This window comes from Acipenser ruthenus, chromosome 19 (genome assembly GCF_902713425.1).
Source record: "Acipenser ruthenus chromosome 19, fAciRut3.2 maternal haplotype, whole genome shotgun sequence".
In the NCBI taxonomy this organism is placed as follows: domain Eukaryota; kingdom Metazoa; phylum Chordata; class Actinopteri; order Acipenseriformes; family Acipenseridae; genus Acipenser; species Acipenser ruthenus.
The window spans coordinates 30,264,068-30,285,738 of record NC_081207.1 but is presented as its reverse complement, the minus strand read 5'-3'; the positions used below and the strand labels follow the sequence as shown (position 1 = coordinate 30,285,738).

Sequence of the window (21,671 nt, the reverse complement as noted above, 5' to 3'; positions counted from 1 at the left end):
AGGATAAAAAAAGGCAAAAAAAAAATAGTGGAAGAACAAAGGGCTATTCAGCACAAACGAAAGCGTAAGAAGATGGATGTTAAAACCCTGGCTGTTTTAATTCTTGTAACTGTGTGTGAGTCGGAGCAGCAAGTGAAAATAAAAAGAAAATAAAAAAGGATTATTTTCGGATATGATGTGAGCCATATGGAGCAGCTCAACTCCAAGCTGGTGAAGGTCCAAATGACCAATTATATCTTTCAGCGATGCATGTAAAAGTAACCACAGACTGCACTGCCTAATTGGCAGGCTTTACACGCTATGTTCTGGGGTGGCTGGGCGATGATCCTTGGCATAGCCAAACACTCAAAGGTTAGGGGTTTCCCCCTATTGCTTCTGTGTGTTAAAAGAATTTACTCTAATTGTCTTAATTGGTAAGATAAAGTATGCGCTAAAACTGTTTTGTCTGCTTTTGATTCCTTGCAGAGTTTATATTATATTGAGCATGACTTCTGAAAATGAGTACAGTACCAGGCATGCTCGAGTTTACTTGTTATTGGGTTTTTTTACTGTGTATTATCAACACAACACCTGCAAGTATTTCATTGTGAATACCATCAATGCCCCTTCCATGATTTAAACTGTAGTGTACGTGTTTGAGTTTGTGTTCGATCAACACCAGCGTGTAAATGGTCTCAAAGTCACGTTGATTGAGGCATATATCTGTCAAACAAAGAAGTCTCTTTGTGAGTTTACTCAGATTTGTATTGTTTGTGGACTAGAAGTCCTGAGGATTTGGAAGGTAAATTCAAAAAGAAAACATAAGAACCAAAGAAAATTTATAAACAAGAGGAGGCCATTTGGCCCATCTGAGCTCGTCCAGTTTGTAGTCGCTGAGTGATCTCAAAACTTTGGCAAGTTGAGACCAAAAGGATCCAAGTGATTCTGCCTCAACAACATGACCAGATAACCAATTCCATACCCTAACCACTCTCTGCGTGAAGAAGATTCTCCTTCCCTCTTTCCTACATCTATCTCCACTTCACTTCAACTGTGTCCTCTGGTCCTGGTTTCTGTGCTGTGCTTCAAGTATTGGTGAGGGTTAACTATGTCAACTCTTTGAAAGATTTTAAAGACTTCAATCACGTCCCGCCAAATTCTCCTTTTTTCTAGGGTAAATAGATTCAGTTCTTTCAGCCTATCTTCATAGCTCAGTCCTTTAAGACCTGCGATTCGTCTGCTTGCTCTTCGTTGGACTCTCTTCAGGGCCACAAAGTCTCTTTGGTACTGTTGTGACCAGAATTGTACACAGTACATGTTTAACCACTACACTACATTTAGATCTGACATCTTGTGTGACAGCAGTAATGTAAAACTCTGTGTCTGTGGGAGAAGGGGTGCAATCAATAACTCCTTCCCCTGCGGACTTCCCGTTCAGGCACGTGAATAGAACCAATCTAACAATAGGCAGGGTCTCCTGACCCTCATCTAGAGGAAGCTGCAGAACACGTCATGAATGAGACAAGGGGGCGTCGCCACGGCAGCAACAGAGGATATTTACATCACAACAGCATTGTGAGATTACACTGAACTGCAGGGAGCTGCTGCCTGGGAACTGGATACAGCCACAGCGAGAGGGCAAAGTGTTAGGCTTGGGAAGACCCAGTGTGCAAATAAAAAGTACAGTACAGTGGAATAATATTATTAACGTCACTCCTTTCCATTCACCTGGCAAGCTCGCCAAGGGTTTATCTGACTGTCGGGATTAGTTTTAGGTTGCTCAGAACTTTAAAGAAAGAAATGGGATCACGTTTCCTGTATTTAGGGCTGTTTAATTTCCCTGAGCTTTGACAGAGAGAGAGAGAGAGAGAGAGAGAGAGAGAGAGAGAGAGAGAGAATCACAGAATTGTTATTGATTTTTTAACAAAAGATGGCTCCTCACCAACATATTGAAACGTGACGATCCAAAAGGCAGAGGCAGCTCACGACTGATGCTATTATCAGGTAATTGTTCTGCAAATTAAGAGCTGCTTGGAGTGACATTTTCATTCTCAACGACTCCCCTGATATGATATCACTCAGATATTGTGTTGTTTTTTACAGTCTGTGCTCTTTGTCCTGAGTCCAGGACCTGCTCTGAGTAGTCTGATTAATCTCAGGGGTCCAATCTCAGGTGTGCCACTTACTGAAGGTGAACAAGTATATGGGACTCTCGTACATGAATGTACCATATCGTTTTTTTCCGTGACTTTAAGTTTAAGTCCTTTCGCCTTTGCGCCGCTTCTCCATTGTGACTGCCACTGCACACATCATCGCCTCACAACTCAGCCCAGCGTAGATCAATGAACTGAATGTTAAAGTGCTGAACTGGATGAGCAAAAACAAGACGATGAAGCCGACACTAACACTGGCCAGCAATGTACGAACGGCACGCAGTTTGAAAGCTGTACAATGCATTAAGTCAGGAACATTTCTCCAAATTTATCACAGGCATGGATATATTGTGCAATGATGCATCTTGAACATGCATTGGAAATCATGAAGATCTGGATACGTCCAGTGACTGCTGTGAATAGTGCAGCTGGCAACAAGGGAAAGACCTTGTGACAGCCTGGAGAGACAGCTGACAGGAGGAAAGAGACCCCACTGGGGCTGGTAAGGGTTAGCTACCCTTGTCGGCAGTATCCAGCTCTGTGTTTACAGGATGCTGGAGACACCCGCCCAAGGCTTCTAAGAAATTAAAGAGAAAAATACCCCTAGAGTCTGCGAGAGCGGGGGCGGAAGATGACTCAACGTTGGACAACACGGTTAACGACTTAGGAACGGAAACGGATATGAGTATGGAGAGTACTTCACAAAAGACTAGTTCAAGATCTGCAGTTAACAAAGACATGGAACTCCAGGTTTGTGTCTGCGGCTGGAGCAAGGTGACAACGGTCAGGGGTTTGAAGATTCATCAAGGGAGAATGAAATGCTTGAGGGAGAAGGGACAAGGGCCTCGCATTGATCAGTACTTCTTACGAAGTCAGTCAAGTCAGTCGAATGAAATCCAGCGACAGGAAGCAAACCACAGTTCGCAGGATATCAGCACCCCTGTCATAGATGTGAGGAGGACTTGCATGGACACAGTTAGTGATGAACCTAATGATCCTTGTGAACCCGGTCAGACAAACCAGCATAAGAGAGAAAAGAACCTCAACGGGCACAAGCCTGGAGTTAAATGGCCAAGAGCTTGTGAGAAAACTGCATGGGACACAGTAAACACAGATCTCTGCGTTGCATTGGAAAGATTAAGTGGAACAGTTGAAAAGAAGCTGGATAAATTTGGGGACATCATCTACGCATATGGAAGTGAGAGGTTTGGAGTTAAAAAAAGGAAGGAAAAAGTACAAACTATTCCTGGAAAGTCTAGACGGCAGCAGGAGATTGAACGCTTAGTTAGAGAAAGGAGACAGCTGAGGAACCAATGGAGAAGAGCAGAACAAAGTCAGAAGGAGGGACTCAATCTCTTACAAAGGGTCATAAAAGATAAGCTTGCAACATTGCGCAGAGCTGAGCGCCTACGGAAACGCTACAAAAAGAAGGAGCGTGCGAGAGCGAACTTTTATAAAGACCCATTCAAATTTGTAAAGAAGTTATTCACCAGTGAGAAGAATGGCACACTAAAAGCATCTAAGGTTGAGCTGGAGAGATATTTGGAGGAAACACATACAGATTCAAAAAGGCAGGAGCCTATGTCAGTTCCGTCAGACATCCCACCTATCAATCCACCAGAATACCAAATGGAGGACTGTGCACCTAAGTGGAAAGAAATAGAGCAAGCTGTGAAAAAAGCAAGGGCTTCATCATCTCCAGGGCCTAATGGAGTTCCGTACAGAGTGTACAAGAGTGCTTCAGGAGTTCTACGAATTCTGTGGAAATTGATGAAAGTGGCATGGGAAAAACAGGTTGTACCAAGAGCTTGGCGCCGAGCAGGTGGAGTCTTTATACCTAAAGAAAAAGATTCTACAAGCATCAGTCAGTTTCGTCCCATTTCCCTATTAAACGTAGAAGGCAAGATTTTCTTCAGCATTATTGCTCAGAGATTGTCAGCTTACCTATTAAAGAACTGCTTCATTGACACTTCAATACAAAAAGCGGGCATTCCAGGTTTCCCAGGTTGCTTAGAACACATCAATGTGATCTGGCAACAAATTCAATCAGCTAAAAAGGAGAGGAAGGAGCTCCATGTGACATTCCTGGATTTGGCTAATGCATATGGTTCAGTGCCACATGAACTACTTTGGGCAGCATTTGATTTTTTCAGTGTACCGATGACAATAACAAATTTAGTGAAAGCCTATTTTGGAGATTTGCAATTCAGTTTTTCAACTTCAGAATTCAGCACTACATGGCAATGCCTAGAGGTTGGAATAATGGCAGGATGCACCATTTCTCCACTGGCTTTTACCATGGCAATGGAAGTAATCATTAGGGCATCAAAATGGGTAGTAGGAGGAGAGCGCTTGGCTTCTGGAATGCGACTACCACCAATTCGAGCATACATGGATGACATGACAACCATGACTACAACAGTAGCCTGCACTAATCGATTATTGGGCAAATTAACCAATAACATTGAATGGGCACGAATGCAATTCAAGCCCACTAAATCAAGGAGCATCTCTATAATTAAAGGCAAAGTAGTAGATAAAACATTCTTCATTAATGGTGAGGCAATACCAACAGTGTCTGAGAAGCCAGTGAAGAGTCTTGGGAGATGGTACGACGGGGATCTAAAGGACACAGTTCGTGTGGGAGAAGTTAGACAACAAGCAGTGGAAGGGTTGAAGAGCATAGACAGCTGCGCTCTACCAGGTAAACTAAAACTCTGGTGCTTTCAGTTTGGTCTACTGCCGAGGTTGCTGTGGCCACTGACTGTGTACGAGGTTTCTTTGACAACAGTAGAGAAGCTGGAAGCTTTAATCAGTTCATACATCAGGAAATGGTTGGGAGTTCCACGCTGCCTCAGCAGAGTGGGACTTTATGGTAAAGGAATACTGCAGCTACCAGTCTCTGCTCTAACCGAGGAGTTTAAGTGCGCCAAGGTCAGACTGGAAATGACATTAGTAGAGTCACGCGATAAATGCGTAAGGGAGGCAGCACCTGTGTTGAAAACTGGAAGAAAGTGGGCGGCAAAGAAAGCTGTGGAAGATGCAAAGGCTGCCCTTCGAATTGGTGATATCATGGGGCAAGTTCAGCATGGAAGAGGGGGTCTTGGTTTCAGTTCAACTCCTCCTACATGGCACAAGGCGGCCCCAGCTCAAAGGAGGAAGATGGTAGTCAACGAGGTGCAAAAGCAGGAGGAGAGGATGAGGTGTATAAAGGCCATTTCCCAGGCCAAACAGGGAGAATGGATGAGATGGGAGAGTGTGGAACAACGCAAGATTGGCTGGCAAGACCTATGGTCAATGGAACAGAGCAGGATCAGTTTCCTCATCAGGTCAACATATGATGTTCTCCCATCACCACAGAACCTAAACCTCTGGGTAGGAGAGGATCCCTCATGTCCTTTGTGTTCATCACCTGCAACATTAAGGCACATTTTGACAGGATGTAAGGTGGCTCTTAGCCAAGGACGGTTTACTTGGCGCCATGACCAGGTGCTGCGATGTTTGGCCTTAGCATTGGAAGACAAGCGTAACATGACCAATAAGTTGCCACCTGTTCCATCAAAACATTACACACAAAAGACAACATTCCTCCGCCCAGGAGAGCAACCACCAAGAAAAGGTGTTAAAAACAATCCTCGCCCAGGACAACTGGAAGCTGCTAGAGACTGGAAAATGCTGGCAGATGTTGGTCAACGGCTTATTTTTCCACCTGAGATTGCCACCACTAACCTTCGACCAGATATTGTCTTGTGGTCTGGATCAGCACGCCTTGTTCACCTGGTAGAGTTAACAGTGCCATGGGAGGATGCTGTAGATGAGGCGTATGAGAGGAAGAAACTGCGGTATGCTCAACTAGCCACTGAAGCGGAACAGCGAGGATGGAGAGTTCGGGTTTACCCAGTGGAAGTGGGTTGTCGAGGATTTGTGGCACACTCTACAACCCGGTTTCTCAGAGACGTCGGATTCAGTGGCCAAGAGTTGCGTCGCACAGTGAAGAACTTATCTGAAGCAGCAGAGAGGAGCAGCAACTGGCTGTGGTTGAGACGGAAAGATTCTGGCTGGGGACAGGTAAGTAAGCTGGGCTGAGTTGAGTGGGGGACGGAGGGGGGTGATGCTGGGACGCCAGAATCACCGTCGAGCCCTCTTGAGGTGTCGTGGGCTAGTCGACGAAACACTGAGGATGGAAGGTGCCCACTTGAAAACCCCAGAGATGTACCCTACTTAGCTCAATCCAGACGGTTGTCATGCTGATGCGCTGGGGAGGCCGCACTTTGGTTGATCCCCGGAACCAGCATCGCAGCCGTTGTGTGTGCTGATGCGCCAGGGAGGCAAAATAAGCTGATCCCTGGAGCCAGCATTACACTTCAGCCATTAACACCAGACAGAAGGATATCTACATCATCATATGGAAGGAAACGTAAATGGAGGGAGACACATATGGATCACATTAGTTTACTGTAAAGCTACGTCTTAGTTGGTGCTTATCTTGGCGAGAGCCGAGTTCAAATCAGCATGAAGTTTTAACATCTACTCTCGTGTAATGGAAATCATGTTAATTATAATTATCCTTTTCTGTGAGATATACAATATATATATATATATATATATATATATATATATATATATATATATATACATATATATATATATATAAGAAAATGCCAATGTAGGTACACACAAATTTGAATAATTGATAAAAAAATCTATTATATCAGGACGTTTCAGACTACAAGTCCTTCGTCAGCTGGATGGAAACAAGCTGTTGTTATAAGAAAGTTGTCTTTCAAAAGAAAAGTTCCGGAGGATGATGACACGATGACTTTAGAACAGAATGTTCATTCCAATAGGTTCTAAAGTACCTCATTTGAAAATGAATTGGTGTTCTCTTTGCTTCTTGGCTGCGTTTATTCCATAGCAGTGATTTACACCACACATTCTGCAGATGTAGAGCGGTGTTCATTCTTATACTTCGTAGATGTTCCACGAAGCGATCAGCTAAACACTGTTTTGTTTCTCCGATGTACAGTTTGTTATGCTTCACACAACCAATGCAGTATACTATTCCTTTACTGGTGCAAAAGTCTCATGACTAGTAAATGAAGATTTTGCCCCTTTGATTACTGTGTTGTTGTGGATGTATTTACCTGTTGCATATATATAAATATTAGGAGTAAGCTCTAGTCGTATAAACTGCGGTTACCGATGACTATGTTAAATTGAATTGACTGTATATTTACAACAAAGGCCACTACTGTCCAATTACAAAACCAGGCATCACGTAATCATATTTTTACATTATTAAGCATTAATACATCTGAAAAATCTCCAAAAGTCTATGCAATCCATTTACAGGGATAACCTATTTTTCCAGTTGTTATTATTATTATTATTATTATTATTATTATTATTATTATTATTATTATTATTATTATTATTAGTAGTAGTAGTAGTAGTAGTAGTAGTAGTAGTAGTAGTAGTAGTAGTAGTAGTCGTAGTATTATTACCCTGGTTAAAATACAATGCAAAACAAAACAAAGCACCAAGTGGATAAAGCAAGCTGCAGCACCTGGGCTGTGTGTATAGTGTTAATTAAAGGACACCTACTCTTCTCTCCTTGTCACTGTATTCAATGCCCAGAGTATCCACTGCACGGACGATAGCTGCCAGGGACTGGATTGTGTTGCTGTAGACCACAGGTTTGTACTGCTTTACATCATCTCCAGAGAAACCATCTTCATGGATAATCCTGCAAATGTTAACAAATATCAGACGTCAGCAATAGGCTCTCACCCCCCACTTACACAAAACAATTGAACTGAGCTGCCGCCCTGGTTTCATTCCACACACTGGGAGCAAAGGGAACATACGCTGGCATTGCTCAGATAGGATCTTAGTAAACTAGAGATCTGTGTTTGTGAATCTGGGGGCAATCCAAATATTGAGTGATCTATTCCAAAATTTCAAATTCATATGGTAGTACATTTTCATCTGAATGCTTTTTTTTTTTTTTCAGTAGACAAAATGTGTTCTCTTATAAAGGTTTCCCATAGTAAAAGCATAGCAAAGTGTAATAAAGCACAGTGAAAGCATGGTGAAGCACTGTAAAGAATAGCGAGGTATGGTAAAGTATATTAATAAACAAGAACAAGCATGGTAAAACTGTAAAAATACTGTGGTAAACTTGTATAAGTTTGAGGCTGAACTTTAAATACAAACAGCACACAAAGTGAATAAAAAGGTAACTCGCTGTAATGACTGATGCATTTACTGCACAGCACGCATGCTATTAAGCAGTTCTTATTTTTATAATCATTGTTGAGTACCCTAGATTGCCTCAGTTAGGCATGTGATGGTGATATTTGTAAATGCACTCTTTTTTATTAGCGAAATAAAAAATAATTACACTTTAATTGCCATTGCAAAATGGGTTTCATAAATCATAGAACAGCACAGTTTCCCAGAAATGCAAAGGCAAGTCTTTAGGGAGCAATCCATTTATACTGTACAAGAGTACGCTGGTGTAAAAGTCAGACTCATTCGTTTTCATGGAGAGATCCCTGTGTGTTTTTTGCTCCATTGTCGCAAGGGATGGTTTGGGTTCAATTTGAACAAATAAAATTCTATATTGTGATAAATTGGTTATGTTGAACATGTTCTGAAGGCAGTATCCTAGGCAGCGTTACATTAATGAAGAATGAACTGTTTTTATTATTTATTTCTTAGCAGATGCCCTTATCCAGGGCAACTTACAATTGTTACAAGATATCACATTATTTTTACATACAATTACCCATTTATACAGTTGGGTTTTTACTGGAACAATCTAGGTAAAGTACCTTGCTCAAGGGTACAGCAGCAGTGTCCCCCACCGGGGATTGAACCCACGACCCTCCGGTCAAGAGTCCAGAGCCCTAACCACTACTCCACACTGCTGCCCCACAGGTGCTCCACACTGCTGCCCCACAGGCGCTTGGAACTGCGCCCACAGGCGCTTCAATCGGATTATCCTCAATTTCAAAAATAAAAAAAAACAAATTACCCTTTACAGAATTCCCAAATGACCCTTTATGGAATTCTTCATTATTAATTGATTTGTCGAACAGAGAAATGTATTTTTTTTTATTTAACAACAGACAAAAATATGAATTCGATTTTTATTACAACAAGGTGTGTAAGAAACCTACACCCAAAGACAGCCCCCAAGCCCAGCTCTCTCTAATATTAGCTCTCATCCTGCCTGCCCAATGCAACAAAGAGGGCATCCAGTTAGGTCTTGAGATATAAATCTAGATATAAGCAAGCAGGGCTCCCGACTACTCCAACCCATCCCATCCAATTCCTCAGCATGTGCTCACTAATTATTACAGGAGTGTAGCAGCTCGGGCAGCACAATTGTTAGGCTCCTCATTAAAAAAAAAAAAAAAAAAAAAAAATCAACCAATATCACGTGCTGATCACATCCATCCACCCGTCTGTCTGTCTGTCTGTCTGTCTGTCTGTCTGTCTCACTCTACACGGTGAACACGATAACTGCCTTGATTTCACAAAACCTTTTATCACACACTCCTACCCTCCTACAGATGTTGTGGATAGCTTTTGATTATGCTACAATAAACTCTCAACGTTATAGAAATATTTTTGTTTCTTTTTAGGTATTTTCATGAGGACCCTTTTAATAAGGTCCTTTTTAAAATAAAAAAGTAGTGTAAAGCACCCTAGATAGGTGGCATAGTTACTTTAAGCCCTGCTAAATAACAAGGATGTTGTCAGATTCGGTTTAGTGGACAAATGTGTCCCATCGGCTTCTCTTTTTCCAGTGTTACCCTGGTCCATGTTGGAACTGCGCCCACAGGCGCTTCAATCGGATTATCCTCAATTCCAAAAATAAAAAATAAACAAATCACCCTTTACAGAATTCCCAAATTACCCTTTATGGAATTCCCAAAGCAAACTTTTTTTCTCTGCCAATATTTAATGCCAGCTCTCGGCAGTGCTGGACATAAGTGGTAACATTCTTCACTCTCTCCAGCTGGACATCTTCATTTCAGTGCCATGCCCCTTCACGGCAATTAACCCAACGACTCCACAATTCAGATATACAGTACGGCTCAATTAAGGCTCTTCTGCACCGACAAGATCCTACGAAGCAACATGTAACCATCACACAAAGGTATTGCAATCCAGACAGGGTTTAAATGAATAAGGAACATCATTGTTTTATGAGTTTTATATCTCAGAGCTCTATTTGTTATATTAAATGGGTTGAGGTTGACAGAGTGCCCTGGGCAGATTTAATCAAACCAGCTGCAAGACAGATTCATGGTTTCTCTGTCATAGTGTTAAAGACATTAGGGAGGGGGGTTAGCAGTTAACTGCATGCAAACCAATATATTGAGTTTCAAAGACATTCAGTGCGCTGGGTAATAAAAATGCATGGAATACGCCTTTGGAAAAGTAGTCTAACCTCTGCTGATAAAAACCAAGCCATGCCGCGCCTGCAGTTGAGTTATATTGGCTAATGAGAACTTGCAGCCCCATCTCACCACAATGGCTATGAATCTCCCAATCCGTAATGCGTGATGTGCCATATTCATTGCCTCCGTGTCCTCGTTCTCCCACAGTGCCACTTCAAATCATATCAACTGAAGTGACTGACAAACAGTGCAGTATCAGTGTCCATCACAGAATTGTTATTGATCTTCTTTAAATTTCCATTGCGAAACAGAAAACGAATGCACCAGCCCCGCCCCCATGCACTGTCACAAGGTCAGCAGAATGAAGGCAGAAAAGCAAGCTCCAATACACATCGCTGGGAAAGTTTATACAGCGTGTGTCATACCATCTCATACTGCACACAGAACTCCAGCCATTTAGTGAATGCACAAAGCAGTTCATTTCAGGTACAGTCCTTACTGCTCTGTACTAAAACAGTTACCAGTTCATAGTACTGGTACACCAGTAATTAAGGAACTGTTTTTTATGTGGCCCCTTATCCTGTCTGTCTGACTGTCTGTCTGTTACACTATACATGGTAAACTCACAAACCTTCTTCAAACTAGCCTTCAGTAGTCCTTTTCGAATTGCATTTGTGCAGAATCCGATAGATAGATGTTATGCGAATGGATTTGTATTGTCCGAGATCATGCAGAATCTCTGAAGGTAGAGTAGCTGTGAAGCTCTGAAGTTCTGAAGAGGGATGCCACGAGGTTAGGACACCCATAAGGCATGACAAGAAGAAAACATCCTATATAGGCGAGTGCTTATTTTGCAAAACCAGAAAACACTGTGCAGGTTAGTATCATTTGACTAGCTTTCTGTACAAGAATTTTAACTGCACTAGAACAGCAGAAGTTTCCTTCAGCGTTTATTTTTGATGCTTTCTAATGTACTAAACATTGGTTTCCATAGAAACAGCACTTAAGCTGCCATTTTCGGATGAACCTCTTAATGGTTACAGCTGTACAGGAAGACACTGGCACTACAATCATGAAGACAGGAACCTTACACATTCATCCAGGCATTGTCAGTATAAGAAACGCTTCTAATATGGCTGATTAGTCATCCTGATCTTGCTTAAATAAGGTTAATAAAAGGATCCATATACTGTTCTCAAACACTGAATGCCACAAACAGACTGCCTCACGTTGCTAATTAGACAAGCTTGGCAATCCACTGATTACCGTTTACAAAACAAAAAATAAAATGAATGTTGATGATGAGGATTTGATGCAAATAACTGATTAATTAGTCATTTGACCTGCTTGACCAGGTAAATAAGCACATGTATTTTGTGATTTTCATTCCTTCCAGAGAATCCTATGGTATGTGTAACCCTGCAATACTGCTTTTTTTGTTTTTTTAAATACCCACCGTTGTTTTTATATCTCTTATTCACGCCCCCCTGGAACCCTGGTCAGCTGTGGGAGGCAATTAAACATAAGCAGAGAACAGCATGTCCTAGAGGCTCATTTGAAATTAATCTCTACTTTCAATAAGTACACCGCTGGCTTTGCTTTTACTGTTTGTCTTCGCATGCTTTTATGCAAATGCCACAAGGATATTATGCACTCTGAACAGTACACAGTGCTTGTAATGCTTTGACCACACATATAAAGGACAGAAATCTACAAGATGGGAATTTTGCCAAAAATTGAATATTTAGAATCAAAGTTGTTTCCCCTTTAATATAACTACTATAGAGTATTTGCAGAAATTAACCTTTCTATTGCCATGCTATTATTTTAATTTTATTTTAATCACCTGCAGGCACAACTGCAATCTTATAAATCCGGGTCCTTTCACAGGTGCACCCTAATAAAAGTTTATAAAAGTTTTTGCACTGTATTTTTTCAGTTTTCCCCCGATGCTTTTCCCATGGTTTTACTATACATTTTCCATCGTTTACCCTGGTTTGCAATGTTTATTAATATGCTTTGCCATACCTTGCTATTCTTCACAATGCTTTCCCATTCTTTCACTGTGCTTTATTATAATTTGCTGTTTATTTTTTTATTTTTTTACAGCGGTAAATGTTCCTGAGGGCAGTAACAGCGTAGTAAGTATTGCACTGAGCAGTTGCTTGCTGTGTGGAACTAGGCTGGTGTCACAGGTGCTGCAGTTGACTTGTTTGGGTTTGTGGAGTGAGGTTCATTATAATTTCACCCTCCAGCTAACTTGATTTGTTTGATCATTAGGTGTACATCCCTGAGAGAGAACGCTATTGTCATTAATCCTATCACGCCTCTCATGGTTAGTAAACAACTGGATTGTTTCTTCTGTGTGACTCATCATCTAAAGAACTGGACACTTGCATAGTGTACATTCTCACAGAAATGTGAATCATTTAGATTTTATTGATGATTATGCAATGTACTGAAATCAATAATTTTCATCACTTGGCCTGCTGGACGAGGCAGCCGACCCCCCATAACAGATAATATCGGGGAGGGGGGGGGCAGGGTTACAAGGGTGGAGCTGGGGGAGGAGGAGGGATGCAGGTGAATCAAACGCAATCGAAGGATTAGTAACCAGTCTCTTTATAGAGCTCTCACAGGGCAGGATCGGGTGAGGTAATGTGTGTAGGGGGTGTCCTTCCTCCCAAAGCTTATGTGGGACATGTGATTGAAGCAGAGATAAATAATGAATCTGAAGAGTAGGTTCAATAGAAAAGATGTTTCCCAGGATTTGACAAGGCAGCTGAGAGAGGTCATCCAAGGCTGGGGAATGAGATCAGCTGACCCACCCTGTATAAGGGAGATGCAGCTGCAGAGTGGAGGAGGAGGAGGAAAGGAAGGCGCAATGAAATATGTAGGGCCCAGTTTTAAAGCTACTGGTGCAGACCACTGATAAAAAGCAGGGTCACCTTGCTCCCTGTGCAGTAATAGCGGGCAGCCTTTAAAACATTGACTAGAATACTGGGAAACAAGAGGATCCCAGGATGTGCAAACTCCAGGAGACAAAAGATTGACTGGACACTTGACTGGTAATTCATACAGCATGTAAGTAAGGCGCTATTTTTAGCTCATGCAAATAAACGCAGATCTCGTGCTAGTTTACGCAGAGACTCACTGACTCCCCCTATCTAACTAAATGCCTAAATGTCAGCACAGGGCAGCCCTATCGCTGCTGTTGTGGACGGTGCAAAGCATCGCCATTCCTGCCACACATGGAATGGGAAATACTCCCTTCACAGAAACAGTGCAACTCACAAACTCTTCTTCTATTGTAAAAAGTCTTTAAAGCAACAGGCACGCTGGGGTACGATCAATTGATCAGAACAGCAAAGGATCTAAATACCCTTCCACCAGGGCATTTCTGTCTGTAAACACTATGTAAGAAAAAAAAAAAAAAAAAAAAACAAACATAGGAAGTTAGTATTGTATTGATGGTGGTATTCTGATCCACAACTCTTTAGATCAACTTGTAGGGTACAGACCTCATCGTGTTTTGTCCATTTATCTAGATCACAGTGGATTTTGAATATTTTAGAATGGTCAGTAACGTGGAAGGTTTCTGGGAGAGGTGGTGTGTGGGAGACGCCTCGTGTGCCGTGAGTCAGAAGGGACAGCTTTGTATTCTTTTTAATAAGTTCTGATATTATTCCATAAGGCTTTATTAGTAATTGTTTTGCTGGTAAGGTACATTTTTACACCAGGGTACTGTATATCTGAGAGTTTGTATTGCTCATAATGTTGTGGTTTTACTGTACTTATTAAGTTTTCCTGGATTCTGACAAATGTTTTCAATAAAGGACCTTAAAAAGTAAAAGAAAGTCAAAACGACTGTCTAATTTTTTGTATGAGTGACTGTGTATCCTGTGGCTGAATAACACTGAAGATCAACACAGCACAAACACACAGCAGTGTAAAGCTTAGACGACGTCTTTTAAAAAAAGAAAATATATAAAAAACAAAGAATCATCTTAAAATGGCAAGCAAGCTTCTTCCGAAAAGAAAAAAAAACAGATGTTTCAATAAAGCACCGGAAATTAATCTTTCTTCATTTCACCTTTTTTTTTTTTAGTTATGATTGAACGTCAAAGCCTAGGTGATTTGTCACTGACGCATCTCAGCTTTTATTAAAACTTTAAAAGGACACGTTAGGTCAGGTAACCATGGCAACTGCTGATAACTGACCTGAGGTTTGTGACCCAACAACCTCAACCGTTTTTTTTTCCGAAAAGCCTAGTATTTCAAAAATCATTTGGTTATGATGCCCCATTATTGCTGAGTTAGTTAGGTGTGATCAGCCTTGACACCCACCCTGGCTCCATTAACACAGAGCTGTTCCGGGCAGAGCCCTGGTCTTCTGTTTTTTCCAAATGCATTTACGCATCTACGCATCGGCTGACAAGCTAATGCTTTCTAAATACAGCCCCTCGCGTGTGACACAATGACCGATTCTGTCTGGGTGGTACTGCGAAGATCTTACAGCATATTATCTTACAGCAAATTCTAGCAGCAAAGTTGGCAACAAATAACATTTTTAAAAAGCGATTTGGTCTTGACTAATGTAATTTGTCGTATCAGTTTAATCGCTGGTTATGTTCACACTTCATAAAACAGATGCTGAAGAAACCTAAGTAGTGAGCAGGTGCAAACTCGTCATCCTGTATCGTGCTCACACATTGAAATTGTATCGCGCTCACAGAGACATTAAATAAATTCTTTAAAATACACATTCACACAGCACGAAATTGCGCAATCTATGCCGGTATAACACCGTCATAACCCTTTCACACAGCCAAAGGGATCATGTGAGTACAACTTTCAAACCTGTCAGTCAACAGATTGTTTTCATGGCAACGGAGATTTGCCCATAAATTACAGCATCACGCACTGTCCCTTCTATTTATGAATTCACCTCCTCGTCGTCCCGTAAAGTTAACAATTCCTTAACTTATTCCAGAGCGAGTGAATCCAAGTCATAAATCTCCTTCCCGATCTGTGAGGGCGCTGTATAACAGGAACAGTGTGCCCCGGACTGGATGGGTTGGCAATTCATTCCAGGGAAAGTCGGAAGTCGGCCATCCAGAAAGGGAGCGGAGTCACAATACCAGAAGTCATCACCTTAATGCGGTAGGCGATGTGGCAATCGCGGATTGGAGGAAAATCGATTGCACTCGCTACCGAAGGGGGGCGTGACTGAGGATATATCAGGGGATATGACGAAGAGATCTGTTCCTCTGTTATGGTTATGCATAAAAATAACCGTGAGTTTTCATGTTGTCTGTCTATTAACAGTTGTTACTTGTCATTACAGACGGCTAAATATCCAGGAGCTGTTGCTTTTAAGCCAGCACCAAACCCAGACTGCACTTCACTACTGCTCACCATTTACCGTGTATTTCACCCCTTCCACTGAGAGCACTCACGCTGGACTGTGATCGTGTTTAAGTGTCACGGGATTATCGTTGTTATTATTTCGGGACTAAAATCCCCCTGGGGGTTTCGGCTGGGCAACTACACATTGGTGTGCATTGCCAGACTTATTATTTATAAAGCAAAAATAAAACCTTCATTAACTGTGGGACTGTGTTGGGTTGTTATTTCACTACACCTGCGCACTGCAAACCATTTTACCACAGTGATGTAATAGTTTTCAATAACGTAGGAGCAGTCAGCTCTAAATGTATTGCTTGTGTTAGTTTTGGTTCCTTTTTCTTTTTTAAAGACATCGATGTTTTGGAAATCGATGCAGTGAAGGTACGAAAGGAGGCATCGTCCCAGCCTTGTTCAGTATGCCGTGCGTCACGTCCTCTCTTCAATTAAAACATCTTCTGCTGCTGATACACAAAACACTGCTCCAGCCAGACACTCAGGAGCGTAACCAAGGAGACGCAAAGACACAAGCAAACACGGAGGAGATAGAGAGCGTCATTATCCACACACTCCTTCAGCAGACCGCAGAGAACACAGTCCTATTCATTGGTTTGATATTAGTTTTTAATACTGTAAATATGAGGGGCATGGTGTCCTCTTTTTAAGACACTACTACAGTCACTGAGGATGGTTATATAAACCACGTGTATTTCACACAATCTAGCACCCTAATCACTGCCCATTGTTGGCTGCAGATACAAACAAAGTATACTTCGTTTTTTTTTGTTACCTGCCAGTCAAACACAAAACAGGCCAGCCTCAAGGAACCTGATTCGCCTGCGACAGGCAAGGAGAGATTCTAATAACGCCTTCAATTGTTTAACACTCTACTGCATTCAACAAATAATAATAACCCTCTTTGCAAGCCAGCTGCCCAAGGCCTTCTTAGAATCTTTATTAAAGAGTGCTGGTGGAACAGTACTGAGGGGAAAAGAAACAAGAAAGAGAAAAATGACTTTTTTTCTCTTTTTTTTTTTTGTTTGCAGCCTTTGGCTTCTTCCTCCCAGTTATGCTTCGGAGAACAGCAGCTGTCAAAAAGGAGACAGGCTCTGCCGGCATTGTGCAGAGCACCATGTGAGATCCAAGCACTCTTGCAGAACTCTCAGTCTCCCTGGAGTCATTCTCAGGTCACCCCTCCCAGACTGGGATTACTACTAACCCTCCACTGACAGATCACCTTCCATCATAGGATACACACACAGATCAAAACATTCCTGCCAACACTTTGCAGTGAGTGGAGGTTCACATGAATGCATAGCATAGCATAATTCAATAAAACAAATACACGTCTTTTTATCCTCTGATCTGCGGGGATTCATTTTCCATGCAGCTTTTTTAAAATTGCACTTAAACAACATTTCAGGTGAAGGCTTAAGATAAAAAATTAAAAAAAAGTCTTGACTGATCATTCTGTTTTCAGTATATCCAGTATAACAGATGTAAGAAATGAAATCAGTTCTGTACTGTGTTTTGGTCTCCTGTGTATGAGAGTCAGTGTGGGATGGATGGGTGGATCCTTTTAGCCTGCTTCAAAACTTGAATCTGCACCTAATTGTTTTTTTAATTACACTAACAATATCCTTCTAGGCTATTAACAGTACGTCACTTTCTAGAGGTGTGATTCTTGAAATGTTACTAAATGTTAACCCAATAAAACACCCTGCATCATTGCTCTTGCAGTAAAACACGCTGCATCATTGCTCTTGCAGTAAAACACGCTGCATCATTGCTCTTGCAGTAAAACACGCTGCATCATTGCTCTTGCAGTAAAACACGCTGCATCATTGCTCTTGCAGAAAAACACGCTGCATCATTGCTCTTGCAATAAAACACCCTGAATCATTGCTCTTGCAGGGGAGTGTCCTCCTCCTAGTTTGATTGTATAGTGTTGTGAAGAAGCAGGGAAATAAAGCAGGCCACAAGGCAGCGCTGTATTTTTTGGATTGAATCTGCCCTGCAGGTCCTGAATTCCTTTATTGGAAATCAATGCGAAAGAAGAAGCCGACTCCCTTTCTATCGCCTTACCACCGATCCGAGCCTGGGGCCAGACCTCCACATGGAGACTGTTTCACTTGTCAGGGAATTGCATTCGGAAAATTAATTTACTTCATTCGCTCCAGTGTTCATTCTACCAAGAACAGCCCCCTGAGATGATCTTGGTTTTCAAACTCTCCTGGGTTCATGCAAGTACTAAGCCGGGCTATATAGCAGCTGCACCACAAAAGTCCCACAAACACAGCTGTCATATAACACAGTAATACAGATTAAGGGTTAAACATGCACAAGGGCGTATCATAAAGAGTTTGCTACACATTCATATATTAGGAACTCGCCTTGGTGTGTTAATTCACACAGAAATACAGACGTCCCTGACCGATACGTCAGCAAAACATTCCGATATTAAAAACAGTGAATTAGTGATGGACCCTTATACAGGAAAATACTGTATAAGACTTACTGTCAACACGGCCGAGCAGTGAATTTAACAAATCAGTGAAATATTTAAGCGGTATTTTATTTTGAAGTGTAGTGTATGAGTAGGTCCACGTTGCGAATTCTAGTAAACGACAAGGCCTGCCGATTTCACTGCACTTACAAATATAATAAATAAATAAATACCTTAAACTGGCATGTGGCATGTGTTACAATATTTTTTTGTTTTATAAATCAGACTGTGCCCAGGTTAAGAAGAGACATTCATTTTAGAGTAAATTCCTTATTAGTATTATTATTATTTGCTGGGTAAAGTTCCAGTACAGCGGCTGTAATATGCTCTGTCTTTAGAAGACCTTCATTTGTATTTCCTTTTAAATTCACTAAAATATGACTTTAAATAACTGGAAGCTCCTCCGAGCACTAAATTATAATGAGCTGCCCAGGCACTACAAAGGAACAGTATATTAATCACACTGGTGGTTTACCAAATTACAGGATTTGGGAGCAGAGACACACAACACAGCTGGATCTATAAATTGGGCCACTAGGACAAGATTCATATATACCAAGGGTCAAGTGCTCTGCTAAAAACAAAAACAAAAAAATCAACATAACACATTAAAAAAAACAGTAGCTTTTACAAAATGTGGTGCAGAAAAACTTCTCACTAAAATCAGCTCAACTGAAACAGATTTTGGAGCACAGTGCTGTTGAATACTAACAAGGTTTCTTTGCAAGAACTCCGCCACATTAACCCTTTCCTTGCAGTGCCTTTGTAATGCGACTGCAACGATGGCTGTCATCCATTTCATGATTGAAAAAGGCCATTTTAAAGCTGTCTTACCAACACGTTCAATTCTGACACTGAATTATTGGTCCTGGGTAAATGTTTAGTCTTCTGCTTTAACATGAACCAGACATGTTGCTCAGTTTGTTTACATTACACATTATAGTTTCAGCTATAGACACACACGCTTCCTCCCTCCCTCCCTAATGCTTTCTGACCCTTCTCTTACTCAGGTAGTACACTAAACAGCCAGCATCGGGAGGGTAGCAATACAATACTGCATTTAAACACTGTTCAAGCTCAGGGAAGCCAAACAAGAAACACACACACACACATGTTTGCATTCCTATATTTGTGGGGACTTCTCATTGACTCTCACTATAATTTAATTTACTATTTCTAACTCCAGTCAGACAAAACTCCACACTGTGTGAAAATCGACAACAAACTAAATATTTTGGCACTTTTTTTTTTTTTGAAGGCATATTTAGTTCTTAAAAAGGTGTTTTACAAAGTGGGGACGTCCCCACAACGTCGTTTTTACAGGATTGACAGTAATACCTGTCCACACACACACACTGAGACACACACACACACACACACACATACACACACACACACACGCGCACACACACACTGACACACACGCACACACAGACACACACGCACGCACACACACACACACACACACTGACATTATCAACAAAAGGCTCTGGATCATGTCTCGAGTACAGCACCCTCAACTTTGTCTCAGATTTCATCTACTCCGAAGATCCCCTCTTACAGCCTATGCACCCTGTGTAGTTCAGGGATGGAAATAAGACTCGGATTGCATAGCGGCTTCATCCGTTCCAGGTTTTACTATGAGCCTGATTGGCCAGTGTATGGGTAACAAGCTCAGGTGTGTCTGATTAAACTCATAGTTAAACCTGGAAACGGATCACACTGCTATGCAACGGGAGTCTTATTTCCAGATTTGCTTTGGTTAGAGGAACAGGTAGCGCTGTAAATGTTTGTGTTACAATAGCCTGTCGATGCTCTGCAGCCACAGTGATTCAATGACTCTCTTCAGAACAAAGCTGCCTTGGAGCACAAAAGGCCCTGGTGCTCTAAGTGCCAAGCAGCGATTGCCCCGCCGGTTCCAATAATACTGTCATTTCACTAAGGGATGTCTTTGTCTATGAGACTCTCTCTGTTCCCAGATCACACCTACATTCTGCAGCTCCCTGCTACCCTGACTCATTGCATTGGTTGCTTCAGCAAAGTAAATGCTTAGGGAAAAAAAAAAAACACAAACAGATTGTGATACACTTAATAACTTGGGCTGGTTAGCATGTTTCATCACAATTGTACAGTATATTGTACACGGTTCTCTAGATGTGTGTAAAAGTGTAGGAATGCTAAAAAAAATGTTTCAAGTAGAATTGTTTTTCTATGTCTTTAAAATCTGTCATACTAACATCCTGCCAGACTGATATACAGATGTACAGCCTCAATAAAGCCACAGATTCTGATATTTTCAATATCTCATGCTACAGAGTGTACTTGTGTGTATGTGTATGCATATGCATACACAAAATAACTGCAGGGTAGTGACATTAAATTCATACTAAGCACACCATTTCCCCCTTCACAAAGGACTGGATTTGTGTCACATAGCACCAGCAAGCACACAACCACTTGCAAAAATGCGAGTGGCTGTTACTGGGACAGGAGCCCCAAACCAAAGGCGAACCAAAGCTGAAGTATCATTATTTTAGGAGCTGTTACAGATAAGCAGGTACTGTTTCTTCAAACGCAACCATGGAACCCCCCCGGATTGCCTAAGAATACTTTCTCAGATGTGCACAATGATAATGTGTGGCCATAAATTGCAATCAGGATATTTAATAGATATCAGATGTGTGTTCCTATTTGTTGGCACTAAATTGTGGAATAGACTTCTGTCTAGGATCCTGGAAGATTACAAATACAGTCTATCCCACTTAAGTGGATATCGTTTAGGTCAGGGGTGTCCAACCACAATCCTGGAGGGCCATTCCACTCCAGGTTTAACAGGTAACATGAGATAATTCACTGCTTCAGGGTCTGGATGGAGGTTTGATTGGTTCAATGAAACCATTTAGAACAGTGTTGGAACAGGAGTGGAAGGGCTGGCTTTGGACTGCCCCAGTTTAAGTGTATATCACTTCTTAGTGTATTCAATTCCAAAATCCCAAACCATTCCCAATACTGCAATATTGTCAGTGTACATCCCTGTTTTACTGTGTAGTGGTGATACTTTTTATACAGTTAACTGAGGATGTGCATTGTGAACATGGGCCCGGTGACAGGAATGAGAGCGCTTTCCTGCACTGAAATGACTGCAAAAAAGGAAATGGAAAGAATTTTCATTAAAAGGACTATGATGTGCTAAAATGAACACTGCATTTGTTA

At 41.5% G+C, this 21,671-nt stretch overlaps 1 protein-coding gene across 2 annotated transcripts in view; it reads right to left on the bottom strand.

The window, feature by feature from the left end:
- gnao1a (guanine nucleotide binding protein (G protein), alpha activating activity polypeptide O, a) overlaps nt 1–21,671 on the bottom strand; it is a 79,332-nt gene that overhangs the window by 46,365 nt on the left and 11,296 nt on the right. For both annotated transcript variants that reach the window (XM_058992825.1, XM_034040198.3), the window contains exon 3: nt 7,737–7,878. In XM_058992825.1, the coding sequence (XP_058848808.1) occupies nt 7,737–7,878 (142 nt within the window). The remainder of the gene's footprint in view (nt 1–7,736; nt 7,879–21,671) is intronic.